The sequence below is a fragment of the Tetranychus urticae genome, chromosome 1 (genome assembly GCF_039701765.1).
Source record: "Tetranychus urticae isolate SD_2017Ah chromosome 1, NJAU_TeUrti_SD_1.0, whole genome shotgun sequence".
NCBI lineage: Eukaryota > Metazoa > Arthropoda > Arachnida > Trombidiformes > Tetranychidae > Tetranychus > Tetranychus urticae.
This window is the reverse complement of record NC_142958.1, coordinates 27,255,028-27,276,346: the sequence shown is the minus strand read 5'-3', so window position 1 is coordinate 27,276,346 and position 21,319 is coordinate 27,255,028. Positions and strand designations below refer to the sequence as shown.

Below are 21,319 nucleotides of genomic sequence, written 5' to 3'. Positions count from 1 at the left end.
TTGCAATGTTCATCCCTGTTAATATCTATTTATGTCCAATGTTGAGCATTTTCCATCATTTTGATGAATTCGTGAGTCAAAGCGACTTTCTGATTACTTAAGCTCAATCTTTCATTTTTGACCTTCTTTTTGATTGACTTTGATTCTCAATACTTTGACCACAAAAGGGTTTCCAGTGAAAATGCTCCTGAAAATGGATTAACCAAAACTCGAAAAGAATAAGCATTTGATTCTCAAAAAAAACGAACAAATCATGAAAGAGAAAATGAATTGAACTTTGTGACATTTTCATATCCTGATTCAACCATCATTACCATCCATGACCTCTGAATTTATTTTCATTCCCATTCTTTCCTTGAACCAGAATATAATTTAATCGAATAACAGAAAATGGAAAAAGCAACATTTTTGACTTGTTCCATTCTCCTTCAATTCTGGTCAAAATGTCATCAATTTGATAATCGATAACTAAATTATCAATACAATCATCACCATGAATCTCCTTCATTCCCCAAAGTACTTGAACAGTAAAAGAAAAGCAACATTTTCCTTCAACTTCATGTTATCATTTCGCTTCATCTTATCCTTTAGTCTTTACACTCATCATTAACGACTTGCTTATTCACTACAATTTACAATTTTCACAACTTTTTTTTTCTTCTCCAAAATTTTGTTTGTTCTTTCTTGGCTTCACAGCCAATTACTGTCAAAATTGGCTGATGAAAAGGTTTTATCAAGGTTTACCACTTATGTAGGTAATATTTCAATCTCAAGTGTTCAACTTGATTTTTTGGCCTTTTCTTCTTTTCTTTTTCTTCATCTCCTCCTCCCACTTTTATTCACATTAGAGTCAACTTTGTTTCTCGTTTCAATCGATAAAAAATTGTTTCAACTTTTTGCTTCACTTTCCTTCAATCATGGGCCAATGTTGGCCTCGTAATTCATCACTTTTCATCCTTCTGTTGATTAGTTGATTTATACTTGTATTGTGATAATTTTTGCCTCAATTTACAACAATATTTACAAAATTGTCCAAAGAAAATGTTGAAATGTTAATCATTAATCTTGCACGATTGAATTAATTTTTTTCTCCTTTTTCTGTTTTTCCATTTTTGCTTTGAAATCTCATTTTTTTGTGCTTTTCCAACTCCCAGTCGTTTTCCCAGTAACATGAAATGATTTAACATGTAACATGAATAGCTTGTAAATGAAATGATATCAGCCATGATTGATTAGCAATGTTTGATAATTGTCTCTGTGTGTGTGAGAGTTGATCTTTTTGTTTTTACATAATATTCCAGGTTGTAGCGTGATTTTGTTGATTCTTTTCAAGTAATGATGGAGACGAGGAAAAGTTAAAGCTAGTTGTAAGGTGAAGGAAACAAGTTTGCATGTGATTTGTCTGTTTACTCATTGCAGGTTAACTTGCATCAACTTGAATGGTAAATTGTTGGTTCGTGTTGATCAACAATTTACCAGCATTCAAGTGTGCAGTTATGTTGGGTTGTGTGTGTGTGAGTGTTGCTCTAGTTGAATGATTGAACCTAAAAAGAGAATCAAAGAAGAAGGAAAAAAATGGTTAAAATGATGAACAAAAAGGAATACAAATTGATGTAGAGCAAGAATATTATGTGGTCTAAAATTAATTGTAACAAGTAGTGTACATTAAAGTTGCACGAAGAGTTAATTAAAGAAGGCAATGGATTTGATATGAAATAACAAGTTTGACAAAATAGCATTTGTGTGATGGAAATGGCACGGAAAAAGCTGATAATTCAAACACACACTTGATACACAATTAGATTGAGCTACTGACTGTTTTCATCCGATCAGTCCAATAAAGAATATTTTTTGACAAAGAAAAGAATTTCTCCAAAAATGCAATTTCAGAATCCAATCAATCACACATTAAGAATTTCTTAAAACCGAATTCATCAATTTGATCAGATTTTCGTTTTCTGATGCTTTTGAAAGTTTCATGAGTTTTGCTTCGATTTTAGTGTTTTCATTTCCATATCGAAAAGAGTCGATTATTGTTGTCTTGTGATGCACTGAGAACGGCAAAAAATGAACAAAATTTATGTTTAGACTTCATTTTGTGTAAAGTTTGCAACTGTTCGAGCATTATGTTTAAACTTGATGAATCTTTGCCTTCATCTTGATATTTTTTTGTTGCTTTTTCCAAGTTGTTGGAATAAACTTTCAACATTTTGAATTTCAAGTGAAATTTTTTCCTTCTTTTTTTGTCGTTAAACTTTATATATTAAACTTGCACAACTCTCTTTCTTCTGTTCATTATCACACTTTTTATTCACTGAAATTCATGGTGTCAGCATGTTTTCTTTTCTCACTCCATGAAATTCCCATGATAATTTACTCTTTTGTTTCCGAACATTCAACTTTTTTTCTCCTTTCCATACTTGCATTTTTTCTCCAAAATCATCGTCTTTCCTCTAAAGCACATGCTAGTTCACATGATTCCCTGTTTCACCCACCGCCATTTCATTTCTAATTCCTTGCACCTTTTCACCCAAAACATAACACTTTCAAAGTTGAAATAATGATGATGAAATGAGAAAAAAACAAGACAAAAATGATGAACTATCTTTGCTCATTGCATTTCACCATAAAATACCTTTACATTATTCTTGTCAAAATGTTACTCATTTAGACTTTTACATGATAGAGATTTTAAAAATTCATAAAATGTGAAAAGGTTTTTATTCAAATGAAAAACCAAACTGACTGTCATTGAATCCCAACTGATTAACGAAAAAATGCATTACATGGAAATGAATTTCCAACAAACTGATTAATTCTCAAATATCCAAAACTATCATTGAAATTTGATTCTGCAAATGCAAAATAAATCAAATTACTATCCTTTTCTGGCATGAAAAAAGTGTATTTAAAATGTTTGATTAGAAATGAAAAAAATTTCAAAGTCGAATTGAATTTCCATATTAACGAAACAATTTTTCACTTTCTTCCAACGATATTCCTTTACCTTTTCCATTCATGATAATCTGATAACGATGTTGATGGAACTCATGTTTACTAATTCGTTGCCAGCACCAGAAACAAGAGTACATCCCAAAAGTGCATACTTTTCATCCAACTCTTTCCCTCAACCATTTCCACTGTAAACAAATGTTCCCATTTAGTGTCTTGTTGTCATACAAAACATATCAAACCATAATGATGAGAATAATAAACGTAAACGTAAAAGTAAAGGAATAGTAAAAAAAGATAAAATACTTTTTTTTTGAAACCTTACATGATGATGTTGGTAAACATCATCATTGTCATACTTTGAATTGATTATGTACAGAAGGAGCAAAAACATGATCACACAGTTAGACTTTGATGTATTTTTACTTGGCTTTTCTTCTTGTTCATCATCTTTTACTCACAAACAATTGTAACTTGTAAACGATAAAATATTTAACTCCCAGTTGGTTGTAATAATAAATATATTTTTTTTGCTCTTGCTCTTCTTTGCCTTTTGGTTTGATTTGCTTTTACTTTCCTTGTTTATACTTGAAACCAGCAACAACCAAAACGAATCAACTGATTCTGCAGAGCCATGAAGATGGGTAAACATGATGATGATGATAGTTTGCAGCTCACTATTAAGATGATGAGAAGGTTTATCATTGTTATTCTTGACCTTATTCTCTCTGTTACTTATCATGATTCAAGTCATCATCTTCCCTGTTCTTCTTTGCTTGCATTTTCTCGTTAATGGTTCAAAATTGACAAAAAAAACAACCCATTTCAGTCTCTTTTTTTCTGTAGACACAAAGATGATGAAAAAACAAGTGTATTGTAATGATGATGAAATGTGTGATGAACATGAAACTCTTTTGGGAATCGCATTTTCTTTGGCCACAACTTTTGAGCAACGAAAAATTGAAATCGACTGAAAAAGTTGATAATTTCCAGTTCTTTGATTATCCAATTAACAAGTTAATTGTTTATTTTACAGACAAGTTCACAATAACCATGAAGCAAATGACGAACAAATTTTCTTCGAACTGATTGAATTTCCAAAATAACTTAACTCGAGATTCTCCAAACTCGAACTTTAAAAGTCTCATGAAGATTCGAGTGACAAGTTTTCAATTGAAGATTATCGCATCAAAAATTCCAACGAAAATTCGATTCATGTTGACATTATAAATCAATTGTCGATAATCGAAAAGTGTGCTATCTTGTGTGTTACTACCAATTTGGTCCAAGTAGACTCATCGACTAGTCGAATGAACAAATTGATGGTCAAGTTATTCAAATGATGTGAAAAATATTCAATAACATTTCGATAACAAGATAAACAAAAGTCATCATCATTACATTAGCATTTCTTTATCGAGATTATTTCAGGAAAACAATGTTTAAACATTTATCATTGAAATGCGCATTTTCATTGTTATTACAAAAACATTACTTTTCATTGATCAAATTGTAAAAGGCTTTTGCAAATGAAGCACTTTTTGCGCATTCAATTTGATAACATTTACTCTTTCTCATTCCCTGTAAATATCAATATGATGTGATCAACAGAAGGAAAAGATAAAGATGAATGAAAATGCTGGCAAGCAAGAGTAAAAAGAAATATTGAAAGTAAATATAAATATATTTTATACTTTTAGGTGTAACACTGGGAGTTGTTAAATGGATAATATATGAAACAAGGGAGGAAATGGATGATGAAGAAGAAAGGAAAGACAAGTTATTTTCATATTACATTGAAACGAAACAAATGACACTGCAAATAGATTGTTTTTTTTCTCAACTTTTTTTTCCTTCTCTTCTCTTCTTTCCTTTCCAATTTTCTCTTTACACACTTTTTCCATGCATCTTTACCATGGCAAATCAACTTGTCAATTTTCATTTCATTCCCTTTGCAGTTTACCAGAATTATCTTTGAATTTCCTTTTACTTTTTCACCAAAATCCAGAATGACTTTCATTGTTTCCAACTAATAATTTCATCTCTGTTTATCCAACGAAATTTTCACTTTCATTTGCACAGTTTCGACAATATTGATTTTCGTTTTTCTTTTCGTGTCAACCAAAATTGACTCGAAACTCTGTTGATTCAACTCTCGCCATTTTCCAGTCTTTAGTCTCTCTACAACCTGTGGCTTCTCTCGGCTCATGATTAAAGTTTTACTTTTGTTGCCTTCTCATTTGAATATGTAATGAAAGTTGAAATTTGAACAAACTTTTCAAATTCCTTTTTCTCTACTTTTCTCTTTGCTCTTCACCTAGAAGCATTTTCACATCATTATCTGACAATTTAATGGTAAATCTGTGAAAAGTTTGACTTCTATAATTGACTTTTACGCCTTGTTTTACACAAATGTTTATCAACAACGAATTGCCTTGTTGGCGGATCACAAAATTGCTCAGTAATTGAACCTTACGGCGAAACAATTTAAACTGTGAATATTAATGGTTCAACATTTTTGTTTTTTCCTCATTCCTGTTTTTGATTATAAAAGTGTGCAAAAAAACACTTTTCATTTCAAGATGTTGAATCTATTGAGCAGACAAATTGAATCAAAATCCGAGTCACTCTTTTTTGTTTGGAAATTTGTATTTTTGAAACTTTTTAATTTAAAATTTGATCAACTTTGATTAGAAAGAGTTCAAACAATGTGCTGAATAATTTTTTCCATTTCACTTTTCAATTGAAAATTAAATTACCAAGAGCTTGTTAGACGTTGCTCGATATTGGAAATTGAAAGCAATGAGGAAATGTTTTTTTCACTCGCCTTTTCCTTTGCAAGATGAAAATTGATAAAAAATTCTGTTGATGTTGAGTCCATAAAATGTAATAAAATAGTAATGGCACATGAGAAATGATCAACTTGAAAGTAGAATCTTGTGTTTGGTAGCAACATTAGTTGAGATAAAAAATCAGCAAAAACAACAACATTGAGTGTAACGAACGAAAGATGAACGAGAAAAAAAACCGATTTCCAAACATGAAGAATTGTGTGCCAACATTTTGCTCGTAAAACTTGAAAATGATCAATTTTATAACCAATGAGTTTTGAGGAGAAAAGTTTAACCAATAAAATCAATAACAGGAAAAGGTTTTCCTCTCGAAATTATTTCAGAAAAAATTCAAAATTCGATCTTCAGCCAAACATCGCAAATGAGTTGAAAGTCAAAGCTTGAAAGCATTTGAAAGTACCTCAAAATTTCTGGTTTTTTTCTAAAAAAATCTCGAATTCGAAAAGCTTTTGCAAAACTTTTTTTAACTTTAACTCATTTTTACTTGAAAGGCCGATAATTGGTCAATCAATGTCAACCATGAAACTGACTTTCCAAGTCTAGAAATTTTCTTAAGTCCAAGTTGTGATGTTCGAACTGGTTGATTCGTGATTTTGAACATTTTTGCTGTAGAATGAAAATTTGTGTTTCCGCAAAGTTTCAATAGAGAAGTGTTTTGAATATAATTGAATTAAAGGATTTCAATCAGGTTATGTTACAGTCAATATCAACTTTCATTTGAACCTTTTTATTAGCAAAATTATTTGTTTATTAATAAATGTCATTTATTGAAATTGAATGGAAGGCTCTTTCAGTGTGTGTTCAATCATGATTTAATCGTGAAATTTTTTGCTCTTCTCTTGGCATTTCATCAACAATTGATGTTTAATCATTTTGATTAACTTTTCTGTTAGCAATTTTGGATCATTTTCTTTTCTTTCAATTTGACCATTTTGTTATACAATTTAGTAAACTTTGATCGAAACTGATGCAGGCTATAATTGACAATGAATCAACTCTAATGAGATGAACCAATCTGGACTTTTCACTCAACTTGACCATTGAACAGAATGAGTAAAAATGGGAAAAGAAAATTTCTTTTCCCCAAGCAATTAATTTCAATCAAGAGATAAAATTAATTGGCAGAAATTGATCAAACAAAATGTTTTCCAATCAATTATTCAAGACGATTGCAAATAATGGCCCAAAATTTGTTCAGCAAAACAACAAGTTCATCGCCCAAGAGTCAAACAAAAAACTAGAAAAAATCACTTCATGAAAAATGTAGATTCAATTTCACAAGAGAAAAAATCATCAGAAATATGAAATTCAATTTCCTAACAAACGAACCAAAATTCGTTGCAACGAATTCCCGGAACTAATTCTCCAAATCAAGTTCCACATTTCCATCCATCTTACAACGCCTTCCACTCAGAAAATCTCACAACAATAACTTCGATATCGAAAAAGTCTCCAAATACTGAAGATTCGAAATCATTCATTAGCTTCTTCGAATCCCTCTTAAGCCAAATTCATTCCAACGAACAAAACGAAAACGTCTTCGAATGTTGAAACCAAATACCGATATCAAGTTTATGGGTAAACAAAGTCAGTGCTTTTGAGCGTAAAAAATTAAGCCAAATTTTCCATGAAAAAAAGAAGATTCTTTGCTAATGATGAAAATGGTCAAGTTGATATTTTTCCTGTTTTGTTACAATTTTGATGATAATACGACAAGAAAAATGTTCATAAAGATAACAATTGATGGCAAGCTTTTCCCAGAGCTCAACAGATAACCATTTAGTGTACAATCCATCATTTTGATGGCGAAAAAAATGCTGATAATTGTGATAATTTTCATGATTCTCATCTTTTAATCAATAATGTTTTGAAATTGTTCAATATTGCAAGGTGAATGAATGAATAAAGTTGATGAAAAAGAGAAAAAAATTTGGCCAATGAAACATTGAATCAACTGTTAACATTTTATTGACCATCAAGCTGATCCAATAGTTTTTTTTTCAATGAAAACAGAAGTTTCACCATTTTCTGTATTCGCCAGGGAAGGCAAAATGTGAAATAAATGAACATGAAATGTTCAACTAACTGAGATAAACATTGACTATCGGCTAATCTAAAGTTATCCTTAAATGATTATTTATCATTTTCGTTGGTCGACTCAAAATTATTTCACATTGATAAACATTGAAATGATGAGCAAAATGTTGATGAGAAATGTTATCAATTAGAAGCAAGTCAAAATCATATCATGATGAATCGTCAAATTAACAGAAATTATTGCTTAGTTTGACCATTTTTGCTCCTTTATCTTTCGAAATGTTTCATGATGGAAAATGAATGAATGTTTATGATGGACAAAAGTTGGTACAATGTTATCGTGAAAAGAGATGAGAAAGAAAGAGCAAAAAATAACTTTTCTAATAATCTTTTTCTTTGTCTTTTCATCCTCTTTTTTTACCTCTTGCTATTATTGATTAGACTCAATTGGTTACTTTAACATTTAGTTTCAACTCAATGTTGATATGATAAACATTTGGACTTTAACTTGACCAGTTTTTTTCTTCTTCTTCTTCTTCCAATAAATGAAACATTATTTTTCTGTCCAATGTTTTTCTTCATTCTATTTGGTTCACCCAATCTCTTATGAATAATTAATGAATTGATTATTCCTTTCAACATTAACTTTTCCAATCGGCCAACCCTGGTATTAACCTGACTACTTTATCTTTCAAGCTTCCTCTTTTTACATTATCATTATTGTATTGACCAGTAGCTTGCGCTCAATCACTTTGCTTTGCTAATTTACAGTTGAAAATCTCGAAACTTTTGCTATTGACCTTGAGCTATCAATATTTATCGCAAGAAGATTGGCTTTCATTTATTTTGATCTGGAGCTGGATATGAGCGAAAATTGAACAAAAGTCAATTTCATTTAAAGCTCTTATAGCCATCTATTTATATTGACTTTATGAATGAAACCTTTCAAGTAAGATTGAAACTCCAAGAACAATTGGCTTCTTATAAAAGATTAGCAAGTGATGAGACAAAAGAGGGAAATACTGTGATAACGAGTATGGTAGATCAATTGAAAATTGTTCAACCCAATCAATGTCAAGAGACTAGATTATGTTTTCGAAAAGATTTTCAGTTTCAATCTGTGATTGTTTCGAAAAGATAATTTATCGTTGGGAAAATTTCAAGCGCTCGCAAGCCGTCGAGTTAAAACCATCCAAGAACTCATGTCAATAGTTATAAAATGTTCTAGTCCGTACCGATTCTTCAACACTGTCTGATGAATATCCGTTATCTGGATACTGATCAGAAGAAAGTTAACTAAAAAAATGGTTATCCATTTATTGCTCACGAGTTGCTTATTGTTTGATTCCGTTCAACATTTTTCTCATCTATTTCAATCTTTTTATCTCTCAATCTTATTGCCATCATTATCGTTTCTTTTTGCTCACAACGAAAGCCAAAACATTGCTCTAGGCTGATAAAATGATAGTGGTTCAGCACTTCAGTTTTATACTTCAGTCTGCAACTTAAATAAGTTGATATTCAAATGATTAATCAGTAAGCACAACGAAAAATGTTCAGTTTTTCTGTTAGACTTTGAAAAAAAAACATTTAGATTGTTAGCTTATAACTTATCGCAGACCATATTTTTACCTGAAAAGTAACAAGATTTAACAATTTCGCTCAAGGCTTGAAAATTTCGAGGTCATTTATTTTATAAAACTGAAAAATAATTCACTTAAAGACTAACTACAAATTTTGGTTCATTATATTGGCAAAAAATCGATTGCAGCAAGTCAATCTTAAGTATACTATTACACGAAGATATTTTTATTCGAGATTCCATTTCTCAATGATTATCTGATTTTGATCCAAATTGGAAAGCATGAAATCTCTTGCAAATTCAATATAATCACATTTGTAATTTACTCCAAACCCATGAATCCTAATAAATGTGATTCAGTACAATGGTTGCAAAACTTGGCCAATAGAGGGAAAACAATTTGAATGTAAAGTCAGATAAAGAGAAGAGGGAAAAACATGAAAAGATAAAGTTGAATGTAAAGTTTGCCAAAACGTAAAGTGAAATAAAGAGACATGAGATGAAATGATAACATTTGATAAATCTCATAACTTTTCACTCCCAGTTATTACTTTTCATTTGCCTAACTTTTCAAGCTTAGACATAGTTTCATTTTTACTATTTGCCTTCATTTCTCTCTGATTTTTCCTTACTTCAAACATATCAACTTGTTATTGGGTAACATAAAAAAGCAAAAGAAAAGATAAAATTGAAATAAGTTTATTTTTTCGTTTCCATGAAAGTAGATTATTTAGTTTGATGATGAGATAATAGAAAATAAAGCGAGACTTGAAACAAGAGAAGGAAAATGAAGAAGCAAGAGCAAAAAGAGTAAAGAAAAGGTTGATTCTTCAGGAAAACATTCATCGCTGCTCATTTCAATTCAAGTTTTAGAATAAGTTGGAAAGATTGTTAATATAAAATACAATGTTTCCATACATAAAGATGCATCATTAACTTGGTGGACGTGCCTTTTGGTCAGTTAGATGCAAAGAAAAATTTGCGCCCAGAAAAGATTGAAACTCGCATTTGTCTTGGAATAAATTTTTGGTCATTCTCAACATGAGTCTATAAAAGGCTGAAAAGTTGAAACACTTTTCCAAACAATTGAATGATTGTTGATTAAATTAAATGACATTTTCCTTGTTAATTACTTTTTACAAAAGTAAACATTTTCACTTGCTATTTACATTTAATCATTTCTTTGCTGCTCTTTCCTCTTCTTTACCAATTATTATGGTAAAAGTAATAACAAACTTTTTCTGTTGATCTTTAATATTAAACCGTAAAGTGGATCAACTATTAATAATATTATTTTGTCTCAAGTAGTTTGATAAATTGTCAACATGATAATGATGACCATTGACCATTGTCTCTGTGGGTGGTTATCGTATAAAAGTCGAGAATAATAATGAAGAGAAAGAGAAAGAATCAAAAAGTTTGCTCATCAAAAGTTCGCACTTGTTTCACTTTGACAATTGTCTTCATATTACAATAAAAAGCAAATATACTTGTCATATTGCTATTCAATTGATTAACCCAAAAACATTTCATCATTAATAACAATTTCAATTCATTCCATTTCTTGTAGCTCAAGATTAGCTGCATCTCATGATGAATAATAATGGCGTTATTTTTTCGTATCGTCATGACTTGATATTTAACTGATTTGGAAAATTTCTTGAAACTTCATATTTTTTTAAATGTTTATCTGTTTTTATGGAATTCCGTTTAGAATTCTGAGATCAATTATTAATTTGTTTTTGAAGATGGACATTCTCCTGAGAGCAACGAAACGGTTATCCACAAATCTAAATCAAGAATCAAAGGACAGTGACAGATTCTGCCTGTTTTTGAGCCAGAGATTTTTCAATGCCAATCGATAGAGGACACTCGACTCTATAAGGAATGTTCAAAACCTTACAGAAAATTTCGGACCTAAGGCCGAAAAAACGCGGTCAAAAGTCGAATTTTTTAAACAGTATTTTAAATGAAAATAAAGGTTTTTAGTACTGAAAAAATGTTGAAAAGCTTAAAAAAGCTGTTTTCAAAGTACTTTTCAACTTTTTATGTACAAATAGTGTCAATAATGATTTGTAAGTTGACATTATGCGTTCATAAGCTACATATTTGATTCGGTAATTGTGAATTTATACATTTTAATGCAATTTTGTCGATTCATCAATTAAAAATCAATTACAATTTTATATCAATAACAATACGACAATTTCAATATAATAATATTTTTCCTTTTTTCAATGTACAAGAAAACTTAAATACCAGAGCTCCGTTAGCATTAACCAGCCATCACCGCGAGGAGGAGGAGTTGGATTTCTGATGACCACGACTTATCCAAACGTGCGTAAAAACATCACGTTGGAGCGTAACATAAACTATCTCATGTGGGTACTGAAATTGAGATTTAACTCGGCTGCTTCGCCCATGAGATAGTTTATGGATCCTCATCAGAGTCAGGATCTCTCTCATCCACACCACCAAGTTTGTGAGCAAACGAATCTAAATGATTTGCTGCTGGAGGCCTGATGGGTGAATGTCGACCTGTGGACAAATACCAAATAAGGCAATTTTTTCTTGCATCGCAAGATACACTGAGAATGACTATTGGCTGACTTCTTGATTCTGTTTCCTATGCCAGCTAATGATGATGCTATCGATGATAGAGTAGAGCTAGGCTTATTAAAAGAGCCAGTGGAACCTAGAGAACGGATCCATCAATTGAAATATGGCAAATAAAGGATGCATCAGGAGCGAAGCAGCCGAGTTAGATCTCAATTTCAGTACCTCCTGATGCACCTTTAGTGGACGCGTAAAGTAATTTATTACTTTTGTAAGTCGTGGTCATTAGAAGTCCAACTCCGCCTCCTCGTGGTGATGACTGGATAACACTAAAGGAGCTCTGGCAAAAAATAAAGCCGACAAACTCTGGAAATACACGAAAGTCCGAATTGACAATAACCAAACATAGTTCAGGTGATAGGCCATCTGAAAAAACCTATAAAAATTGTGTCAAACCTCTGGCTCACGCATGTTAAAGAATAGGCAGCACCGGGGTGAAAGTTGACAAACTCTGGAAATACGCGAAAGTCCGAAATGCCAATAACCAAACATAGTCCAGGTGAAAAGCCACCTGAAAAAACATATAAAAATCTTATCAAACCTCTGGCTCACGCATGTTAAAGAATAGGCAGCACCGGGGTGAAAGTTGACAAACTCTGGAAATACGCGAAAGTCCGAAATGCCAATAACCAAACATAGTCCAGGTGAAAGGCCACCTGAAAAAACATATAAAAATCTTATCAAACCTCTGGCTCACGCATGTTAAAGAATAGGCAGCACCGGGGTGAAAGTTGACAAACTCTGGAAATACGCGAAAGTCCGAAATGCCAATAACCAAACATAGTCCAGGTGAAAGGCCATCCATAAAAACCTACAAAAAGTCTATCAAATCTCTGGCTCACTAACTTTCTTGCCAAATCTGGCACTTCCTTATAATTTAATACACAAAAACTTAGTTAATTAGCTAACGGAGTATTGTTTGCAAAAAATAAACTTAAAGGCATGTTTAATTATCGTTTATAAGCCTCGAATATTCATTAAAAGTTGTTATCTCGATGTTATTTTTTCCGACTTCCAAACGCGTTTTTCATGCCTTAAGTCCGCACTGGGAAATTTATGCCTGTGGGGACTTTTACTTGTTTATATGTCCTCTATCGAATGGCATTATCAAATAGCTGGCTCACAATGGGCAGTTTTACATAGGCTTTCTGTCACCCTCCTTTCTCTTGACTCGAGTGCCTACCAGGTTATTGACCTTTATCCTTCTCCAATTGATTCTGTTTTCTGTTGAGAAAACATTTTATTGTCTTGTCTTGTTTTTATTGGATCACATTTAATTGAACTCCCAGAAGGGTTTAGATCAAGAATTTTCTCCAAGAATAAAAGCAGAAAAGCAGATTGACAGAAACAAGGTTGAGTAACAAATGAGCAGCTAAAAGTTTCCTGGTTTACTCAATTAAACCAGGCAACTTCATGTTATCCAATCATCATCATTTGAATATTTAACCATTCAATTGACTTTTCCCTGAGTCGAACTTGGCAAATTTTTCCAAAAAAACTCGAAACCATCTATTCGAAACAAAAAGAACTTGGTGATAAAGCCATCAAACTTTTCACGAGCATCGGAACGAATTGAACTTTACAATCTTGACAAAGCACTTGAAGCGACAACTTTTTCTCGTGAAATTCCGAGTTTCTTGTGACTCAAATTATTCTGATGAATTTTGCTCTTCTTTCTATTCCTTGTTGATTTATGAAAAGTCAGATTGTTTCATTACGCATGAGTATCATTCAGGTAACTGGGCTTAAATTGGATTGACCCAGAAAAGTAAAGTCAATAGGAATTGTTCATTTCTAAATATAAACACTCGGGTAGTTATTTTGGTACATGCCATGTGTATTATCATGCAATACTCGAGTTTATGCAATGCGCTTTGTTAACCTTTTTTTGTTCCTTTTGATTGTCGTCAGCACAATTGATTTACTCTCATTTAACCTACATTTTCATGCTTCTTACTTTTACCTTTTATGAATGCTATTTCTCTCTCTCTCTCTCTCTCTCTTTTACCTCTTTTCCATGTTGCACTGATTAAAAGTCATAGTCAAAATTGAACTCTTGAGTCAACATTTCAACCATTATCACTTGAACGTTCAATCAGTTGAATTGTATGCTTTTGTTGTCAGCTTTTCTAGACGTTTCACTTGTCTTTATCAAAACATTTAAATTGTATGCATATTGATTGCCATTCACAGTGAAATCATTTCACGAAAATTATTCCTCATTATCTTCCCAAATAAATTTGAACACCATTTTTATCGAGTTTACAGACGCGAAAGACACAACCATTGCACAACTTGTCATTGCATTTCATCTTGATAGCAAGTTGAGGTTATAATAAATGAAGAAAAGAGAAAAGATTTTCGCCTACGAAAACTTTTGAAATTATTCAAGTGAAATATGCAAAGAAAAAGGAAACTAGAAAAAATGAGTTTTACTTAATAAATTGTGATGGACAGTTCGAGATAACATTTGCTGGCCTTACATATAAATCATAATTTCATTATTTTCTTGCTTCAGATGACTTGCTTTGGAGTTGATAACAAGCTCGACTTGTTCAAGATCAACTGTAGGTCACAGTCAAAACTAAGAATGTTATCTAAACAACGATCACAAAAGTTTCAATCAAAGTTCATTAGAACTTGGATTTTGCAAAATTTTCAAAAGAAATTCCCATTGCTTCTAGATCATTAAACCATAGATCGAAATCAAATTTTTACTGTTCATCAATCGACTAGATTATCTCAGAATCTGTCGATAGACAAACTAATTACCTACGAACATCCAATTTGCGAATTTCCCTGAAATTCGGTTTGATTCATTTGCTTTAGTTGTGCCATCTTGTGTATGCTTGTCTATGGAAATTCCTATTTTCTTTCTCGATTGTGATGATCGTTTTTCAATCCATTTTCTTGCCTTCCACTTGTAGCATCTTTCAGGTAAATTGACTTGAATTTAGTGAACAAGGAAAATGGCTTGAATTAGCTAGCTTCAATTGAATTTCCCCTTTTAACTTGAATAAATAGTTCACTTTTCATGTTGAGCTTTTTTTGTGCAAGAAGAAAAAAAGAGTTGAAAAGTTTTTCTTCATTGTTGCATACTTTTGGTCTTCCGTTTCACGTTTCACATCTCAAGTTCATCATCATTATTTTTACCCATAACTGAGTTTTCCATTCTTAAACTCGCCTTTTTTATTCTCCTCATCATTTAGTCAATAGTAATTACAATTTTTTACATTCTCTCCTTTCAGAATGGAATAATGATGAGTATCATTTGTTTAATTGAGTGATATTCTTGATAAAATAGAAGTACCTTTATAATAATACTTGAAGTAAATTTTTTGCTCATCAAGAGCTTTCCTCTGCTGTTTATTGATATTTTTGTTCTCAACTTGAAACTTGTTTTGCTAATGAAATTCAAAGTTTACTTCGCATAAGTGGCTGCTCATTTAAACACAAAGTCATGATCATAAGTAAAGTTGATACATTTCAGCTTTCATGCTTTTTGCCCTTTACAGACAAAAGTGATCAAAAGCTATGAAGCAAATTCAATTTAAACCCTCAGACAACTCGATAAACTTTTCAAGTGAATTTTTACAGCATTTAGCTAAAATTGAGTCGAAATTGTCTTGGAAATGAACACTAAAAGAGGAAGGAAAAAAGTCAGGTCAAGTAGTGTTCATGAATGCTCTTGAAATGTTGAGTGACAATATTTTTATAAAATAAGATTGATCGGAGAAGTTCAGATTTCTCAATGAAATTCACTTGAAATTTTCATCTCGAGTTTGAAATGATTTCAAGTCAACAGTTGTTTTGAGCTGAAATTGTTCGTCAATTATCAAATGTGAACTTATTTGGTTGCATGATTTGTGCGATGGTTTGTTTTAGAAAATTTCCATTTTTTCTGGACACATCGAATGTTGAATCTTGGAGTGCAGTTTTTGATCGTTTTCGTTGTTATTTTATTGTATGTTTGGTTCTGTTCGATTTATTTTATTTTACCCTTTTTCCAATTACTTGTTATAGATTCTGATTCAGTTGATTGCGTGTGTTTTGTCACCTGTGAAAAACATCATTTTATTTTTTTTGACTTTTATGAAGAAACAAACTATTCTCATGCAAAACAAAATGTAACAAAACACGCAAAAAGCTGAATCGAATCTGTTCAACTGTTTTGATTATTTTTAAACATTCAATTTAATCATCTATCATTGAATCTGTTTCGTCATTTGCATAAAAGTTAGCATTACTATTTGCTGAAAATCTTTTTTTTTCACGAAAAATTGTGTACGAAGTTTAATGTCAAAAACAAATTGCTTTTCACGTAACAAAATGCCAACAAATCAACTATAATTACAAATCATTTGAATGTCTGACAGGAAAGAAAACATTTCCCGTCATTCGATGAAGTCATGCATCGAACATTTTCTGTGAAAAAAACCAATAAATCTAACTGCCTTTGCAAGGCATCTTCTACATAATCATTACGATAGCATTGCAAGGGCTACATCTAGACAGAAAAAAATTCAGTGCGTCTATCGAAAGAATCCAGATTTTGTCGTGTCAAACTGAAATTTGTTTAGAAGCTCAATAAGGTTAAGGTGACTCGGAGTGCAACTAGAGAGACAATGAGTTAGTGCTAGGAACAGCAAGTAATAGGATGGAGCGTGAATAAGAGGGTGACTTATGGCATAGCTGGATGTTTGGGTGAACAAGGCCTGGACTCTGATTGGAAGTCATTTGGGAATTCGACTGGGAGTTGAATTGGGAGTGAAGATTATTTTATTGAAAAAGCACGAAGTATTTGATTGTATTCTGTTTGCGTAAAGAGTATTGTGTCTGATGTTTCAATCTGAAGAAAAAATCGCGTAACTATCCTTTTGGGCCTTAATTGTGATATGAATAGAAATCAGTATTTCGATGCAACCTTTACTCTGTTAGTTGGATTAACTTATTGCTAACCAGAATTTAATTTGTTGCAAGCAAATAATTTTCAACTCTATATCATAGAGTTGAATCAAATCAATTGCTGATACAGTTGTTATCAGAGATTCATAGTTTGAGTAGAGAGCATTGACGAAGCCAAAAAACTTGTGACTACCCTGAAGGCAATGGCATGTCAAACAGTAAAATATTACCTCTACTCTTTGATCACATTATTGATTAATCTCTCATAATTTGATATTAAAAGTGTAATCATAAACTTGATGAGACCAATTTATTGCCTTTTGCCTTTACACCCAAATCTGTTGACCATCAGAACGCAAGTCGATAATGCAGAAACATGAAACAATATCAACTAGTGTCAATATAATGTCGAAAAGAGATTAAAACAAATGCAGTATTTAAAGAGCAAATAATGTTGGAAACCTTCAGGCACTAATCAAATCTCTACCAACCGGTTGTCTCATGAAGTTTCTTCAATTCCCTCATTTATCTATTCTTATGATTCCATTAAAACCTTTTAATGCATTAATTAAATATAATCATAACTCTTTCTTCGCATAAATTTAAACTTGTTTTCCACCGGAAACATTAAAAGTAAATTAAAGTCGATAACTTTTTTCACTCCAATCAATCTTTCATGAAACGATTAGGCGAGTTGAAACTTTTCACTCAACTTTACCAAAAGTTGAACCTTTTCAGATGCTTTTCAGTTTCAGCTCAAATTTCATCCAGATTAGTGTCACTGTTTGTTCAAATCTGTTTTTTTCTTCTCTTCTTCCAATTCTCCATGTCTTCCTGTTTCCTATCCAGTTGTAAAAGTTAATTATTTTTGTAACTTGACCTGAAGCAAAAATGAAGATAATAATGAATAGGAACAAATGAACAAAAGCAAAATGATAAATTGCGCAGCAAAAGAGGAAAAGAAGAAGAAAAGTGTTGAATTAATTGATTGATAACAGTTAATTAAACATATTGTTTCATCTGTATTCACTAATTGATCATTAAAGAAGAGAACAATTTCCAGATAAAGTTCCATATTTTGAAATTAGCCTTTAACCAAACAATATGCAAAGTGACGAAGCAAAGGCAGAACAAGTGAAATCGACAAAAGTGAAAAAAATTTTCCTTCTCATGGTGATCAAAGTAAATAAGCTTTTCGACTTGAACATTTGCTAGTCAAAATTTGCTCAACTTAATGCATTTCAACAGAAAATCAACATTATCATTTTTCATCATTTCCATCCCAACCAAACTGGCAAAGAAAATCAGAAAATGTATTTTATTTGAAAACCCATTTTTTCCATCTTATTTCTTCTTCATCATTTAGTCTCATATACAGTTATAAATAGCAACATTTGTACTTCATCATTTGATAGTAAGTGAAACTGTAGCTCAATATAACAGAATAGCCTGAAAGGATACAAGAAGAAAAGTGAAAGAAAATGGATAAACTTTTCAACCTGAACTTTAAAAAAGAAGAAAAAAGAAGCGCAAAAAAGTACAGAGTAAATAAGAGAAGAGGAAAGCCTCGAGACAAGTTTTTCCTTTACATGATCTCGATGAAACAAGATGAACTTACCCTTTGAAGTTATCTTTGTCGAAAAAGAAGAAAAAAGATTTTACCTTTTTTCTCCAAACTTATTTTTCTCGTTTTATAACATTGAAACTTTAAACCAATGTCTTTACATTTTAAATGTTAATTCATTTTCACTCCATTAAATCGATTAAACTTGACTTTTCTTTTTTTGGAAACAAAAAATTTCCATTTGAATGGAAAAAATTGTTTCGAATAATGAAAGTCGCAATGTTAAGGTAACAAAAAACTTGGAGTCAACTTGGAATCGTTACTAATCATTGATAAGCTCTTAAGCTTGGCAATAAATTTTGCAGCAACTTTTTAATAACAACCTTTGATGGTAAACAGAAAACGAAAGTTTCACTTTTTTTCGTCTTCTTTTTTTGAGGTTCTCTACGAATTTTCATATCGCAATATTTGTTGAGCAAAAAATGCCTTGAAAGCTGACAGTTTATCGAAACTCAGTGTTCATGATCAATCAATGTAATGGATTATTTGAAAAATTATTCTCTTCTCATCAATATCCAAGTTTTGAATAATTTTCGTTTACATTGTTCAATAATTTATCGAAGAAAAAAAGAAGAAACGAAATTTGCGCATTTTTCATTTTCTTGTCAAATCAAAATTTTCAACTTGAATGGAAAAAAGTTCATTTTCCAGAATTTCAACTCAGGAAAATGTAAAAGTATTGAAAATTTTCGCCACGAAACAACATTAATCTAAAGGAGAACTTTTTTTCTCTTTACAAGATTTGCTTTTTGTGCAAAGATTTTGTTAACCAAATTTCAAAAGGTAAATTCAACAGTCAATTATTCATCGAAACCAATTTTCCTTTTGTCCATTTTACATGGCCAAATGAAGATATCAATATTCAATAACTTTTCTGGCGAGTTTTTGGAAAATGCAATTTTTCTGTTTTCGCTTCTTCAACCAGCTTTTCAATCAACTTGTTACTCTTGTGAAATGGAAGTTTTGTGTTTCATTTCGAGAGTTACTTTTTGATGTGAAAACATTTTGTTTTTCATCATTTCCTCGTTTTAAATGTAAATGGTTAAATCATGAGTTTGGGATAAAAGTGCAAAATCAATCCTCTAATGAACAATTCAACTTGATTCTCAATGAGAATGCGTTGATATCGAAATTTTTGAATCTCTTCATTTTCTTGTTTTCTCTCTTTTCCCTTATTTCCATTCTTTTGCCTATTGATTCTGCTTTTTAGCTTTTCCAACACTTCAACATCAACTCATCTATTTCCTCTTTTTCACCCATCTTTAGTTGATTCCTGAATTTCCTTTGCTTGTTTCCTTCCAAACGGATTTTCATTCGATTGAATCAATTTGAATAAACTCTACTCAATTAGCTACCAAGTATCATGTATCATGCAGAAAGAAAAAGGAATAAGCGAACAAAAAGTTCCACTCAAAACAACGATGTTCCGTTGAGCAAATATCGAAACGAAAATGGTTCAATTTTCAATCGAACTTTTGCTTCGATTTTACAACTTCTGATAAATGTTGAATTCGCTTTACAACCATTTCAATGAACTACAAATTATCAACTTGAACGGAAACAAGTTGACTAATGAAGGATCGCACAATAAATTGTTGTAATGCAAAGAAAAGTAAAATTGATGGCAAAATGTTGTACACTTGGTGTTGATGAGAAACAATGGAAAGATAAAAAAACAATTTTTTTCCTTGTCTAACAATTTCTTGTCACTATTGAAGTAAAAAATAATAACCATCATGATAAAGTATCAGGGAGTGTAAAAAATGAAAAGAATGAACAAGACGGGAAGAAAAGAAATGCTAATCCGTTATCGAGTGAGTTTTGCCTCTTTTTTTTTGCAACTCATCTCTTCATCTTCTTTAGGTGATGATGTTTTCTTGTTTCCATTGATAGCTGTTGCTAATATTATTGGCTCAACTTGGTGTTCATGATGCCAGGCCTAAACAACAAACAAAATATACAGTTCATTGGATAAGATAGTGAATGGGGAAGGAAAAGGTGAAAGTTTGATAATGACATGATAAAAAGATTAAGCTACGGATGGATGATGTTTTATTTGGTTAGGATTTTTCGTTGAGATAATTAGCTGGATGCCAATCACTTGTACCATGGAATGAGTGAGCAAACAGGGAAAACAGGGAAAGACTCTTTTTTTCTTTCGTTGCCTCTCTTTGAAACACACAAGAGTGAGTAAGTGAAAAGGGTTGAACGAGGGAAAAAAGTTGAATGATAATAGATTAATATATAAGTTAGTTGTGAGTAAAGTGAATTTTGCAGTTTACATGGGAAACGAGAGCATGAAAAGCATGCACAGTTTCCCTTTGCTCTTTGAGGAAGCTCAACGTTCAACTGAGGCACATTGAGATGCTAATATTATTATGATGGATGAGAATTATCTTAAGCTATTTCTTGCTTTTCCTTCATCTTTTCTTTTCTCTTTTTTTGCTTCTTCCAATTCAGATTTGCTGCTGTTTAATGATAATGGTGAGAGTGAACAGAAAAAAAGACAACATGATGATTCATTCTAATTCATCAATTGGAATCAATTTTTTTTCTCTTCTTAACCCATTTTTTCATTGCTTCTCATTTCTTTCATAATCTAATCAGTGGCTCTTTTTCATGTTAATGTTGCATCAGGAGCTGTTCTTGTTGACTCTAGCTTTAGTTGGCTTTCGTCTCAAGTGGAAACTTGTCTTTGATTACTTTTCGAATATGGAATAAGAAAAAATCATGTGAAATTTTTTGAAATTC

General features: G+C 31.6%; 1 protein-coding gene across 6 annotated transcripts in view; it reads left to right on the top strand.

Moving 5' to 3' along the window:
• Positions 1-21,319, top strand: part of LOC107364480 (gamma-aminobutyric acid receptor subunit beta-like) — a 55,379-nt gene that overhangs the window by 15,240 nt on the left and 18,820 nt on the right. Inside the window, exon 6 of one of the 6 annotated variants that reach the window (XM_089269807.1) lies at positions 19,835-19,982. Within the exon in view, the coding sequence (XP_089125933.1) occupies positions 19,835-19,900 (66 nt within the window). The 3' untranslated portion in view covers positions 19,901-19,982. 6 annotated transcript variants of the gene reach the window in all.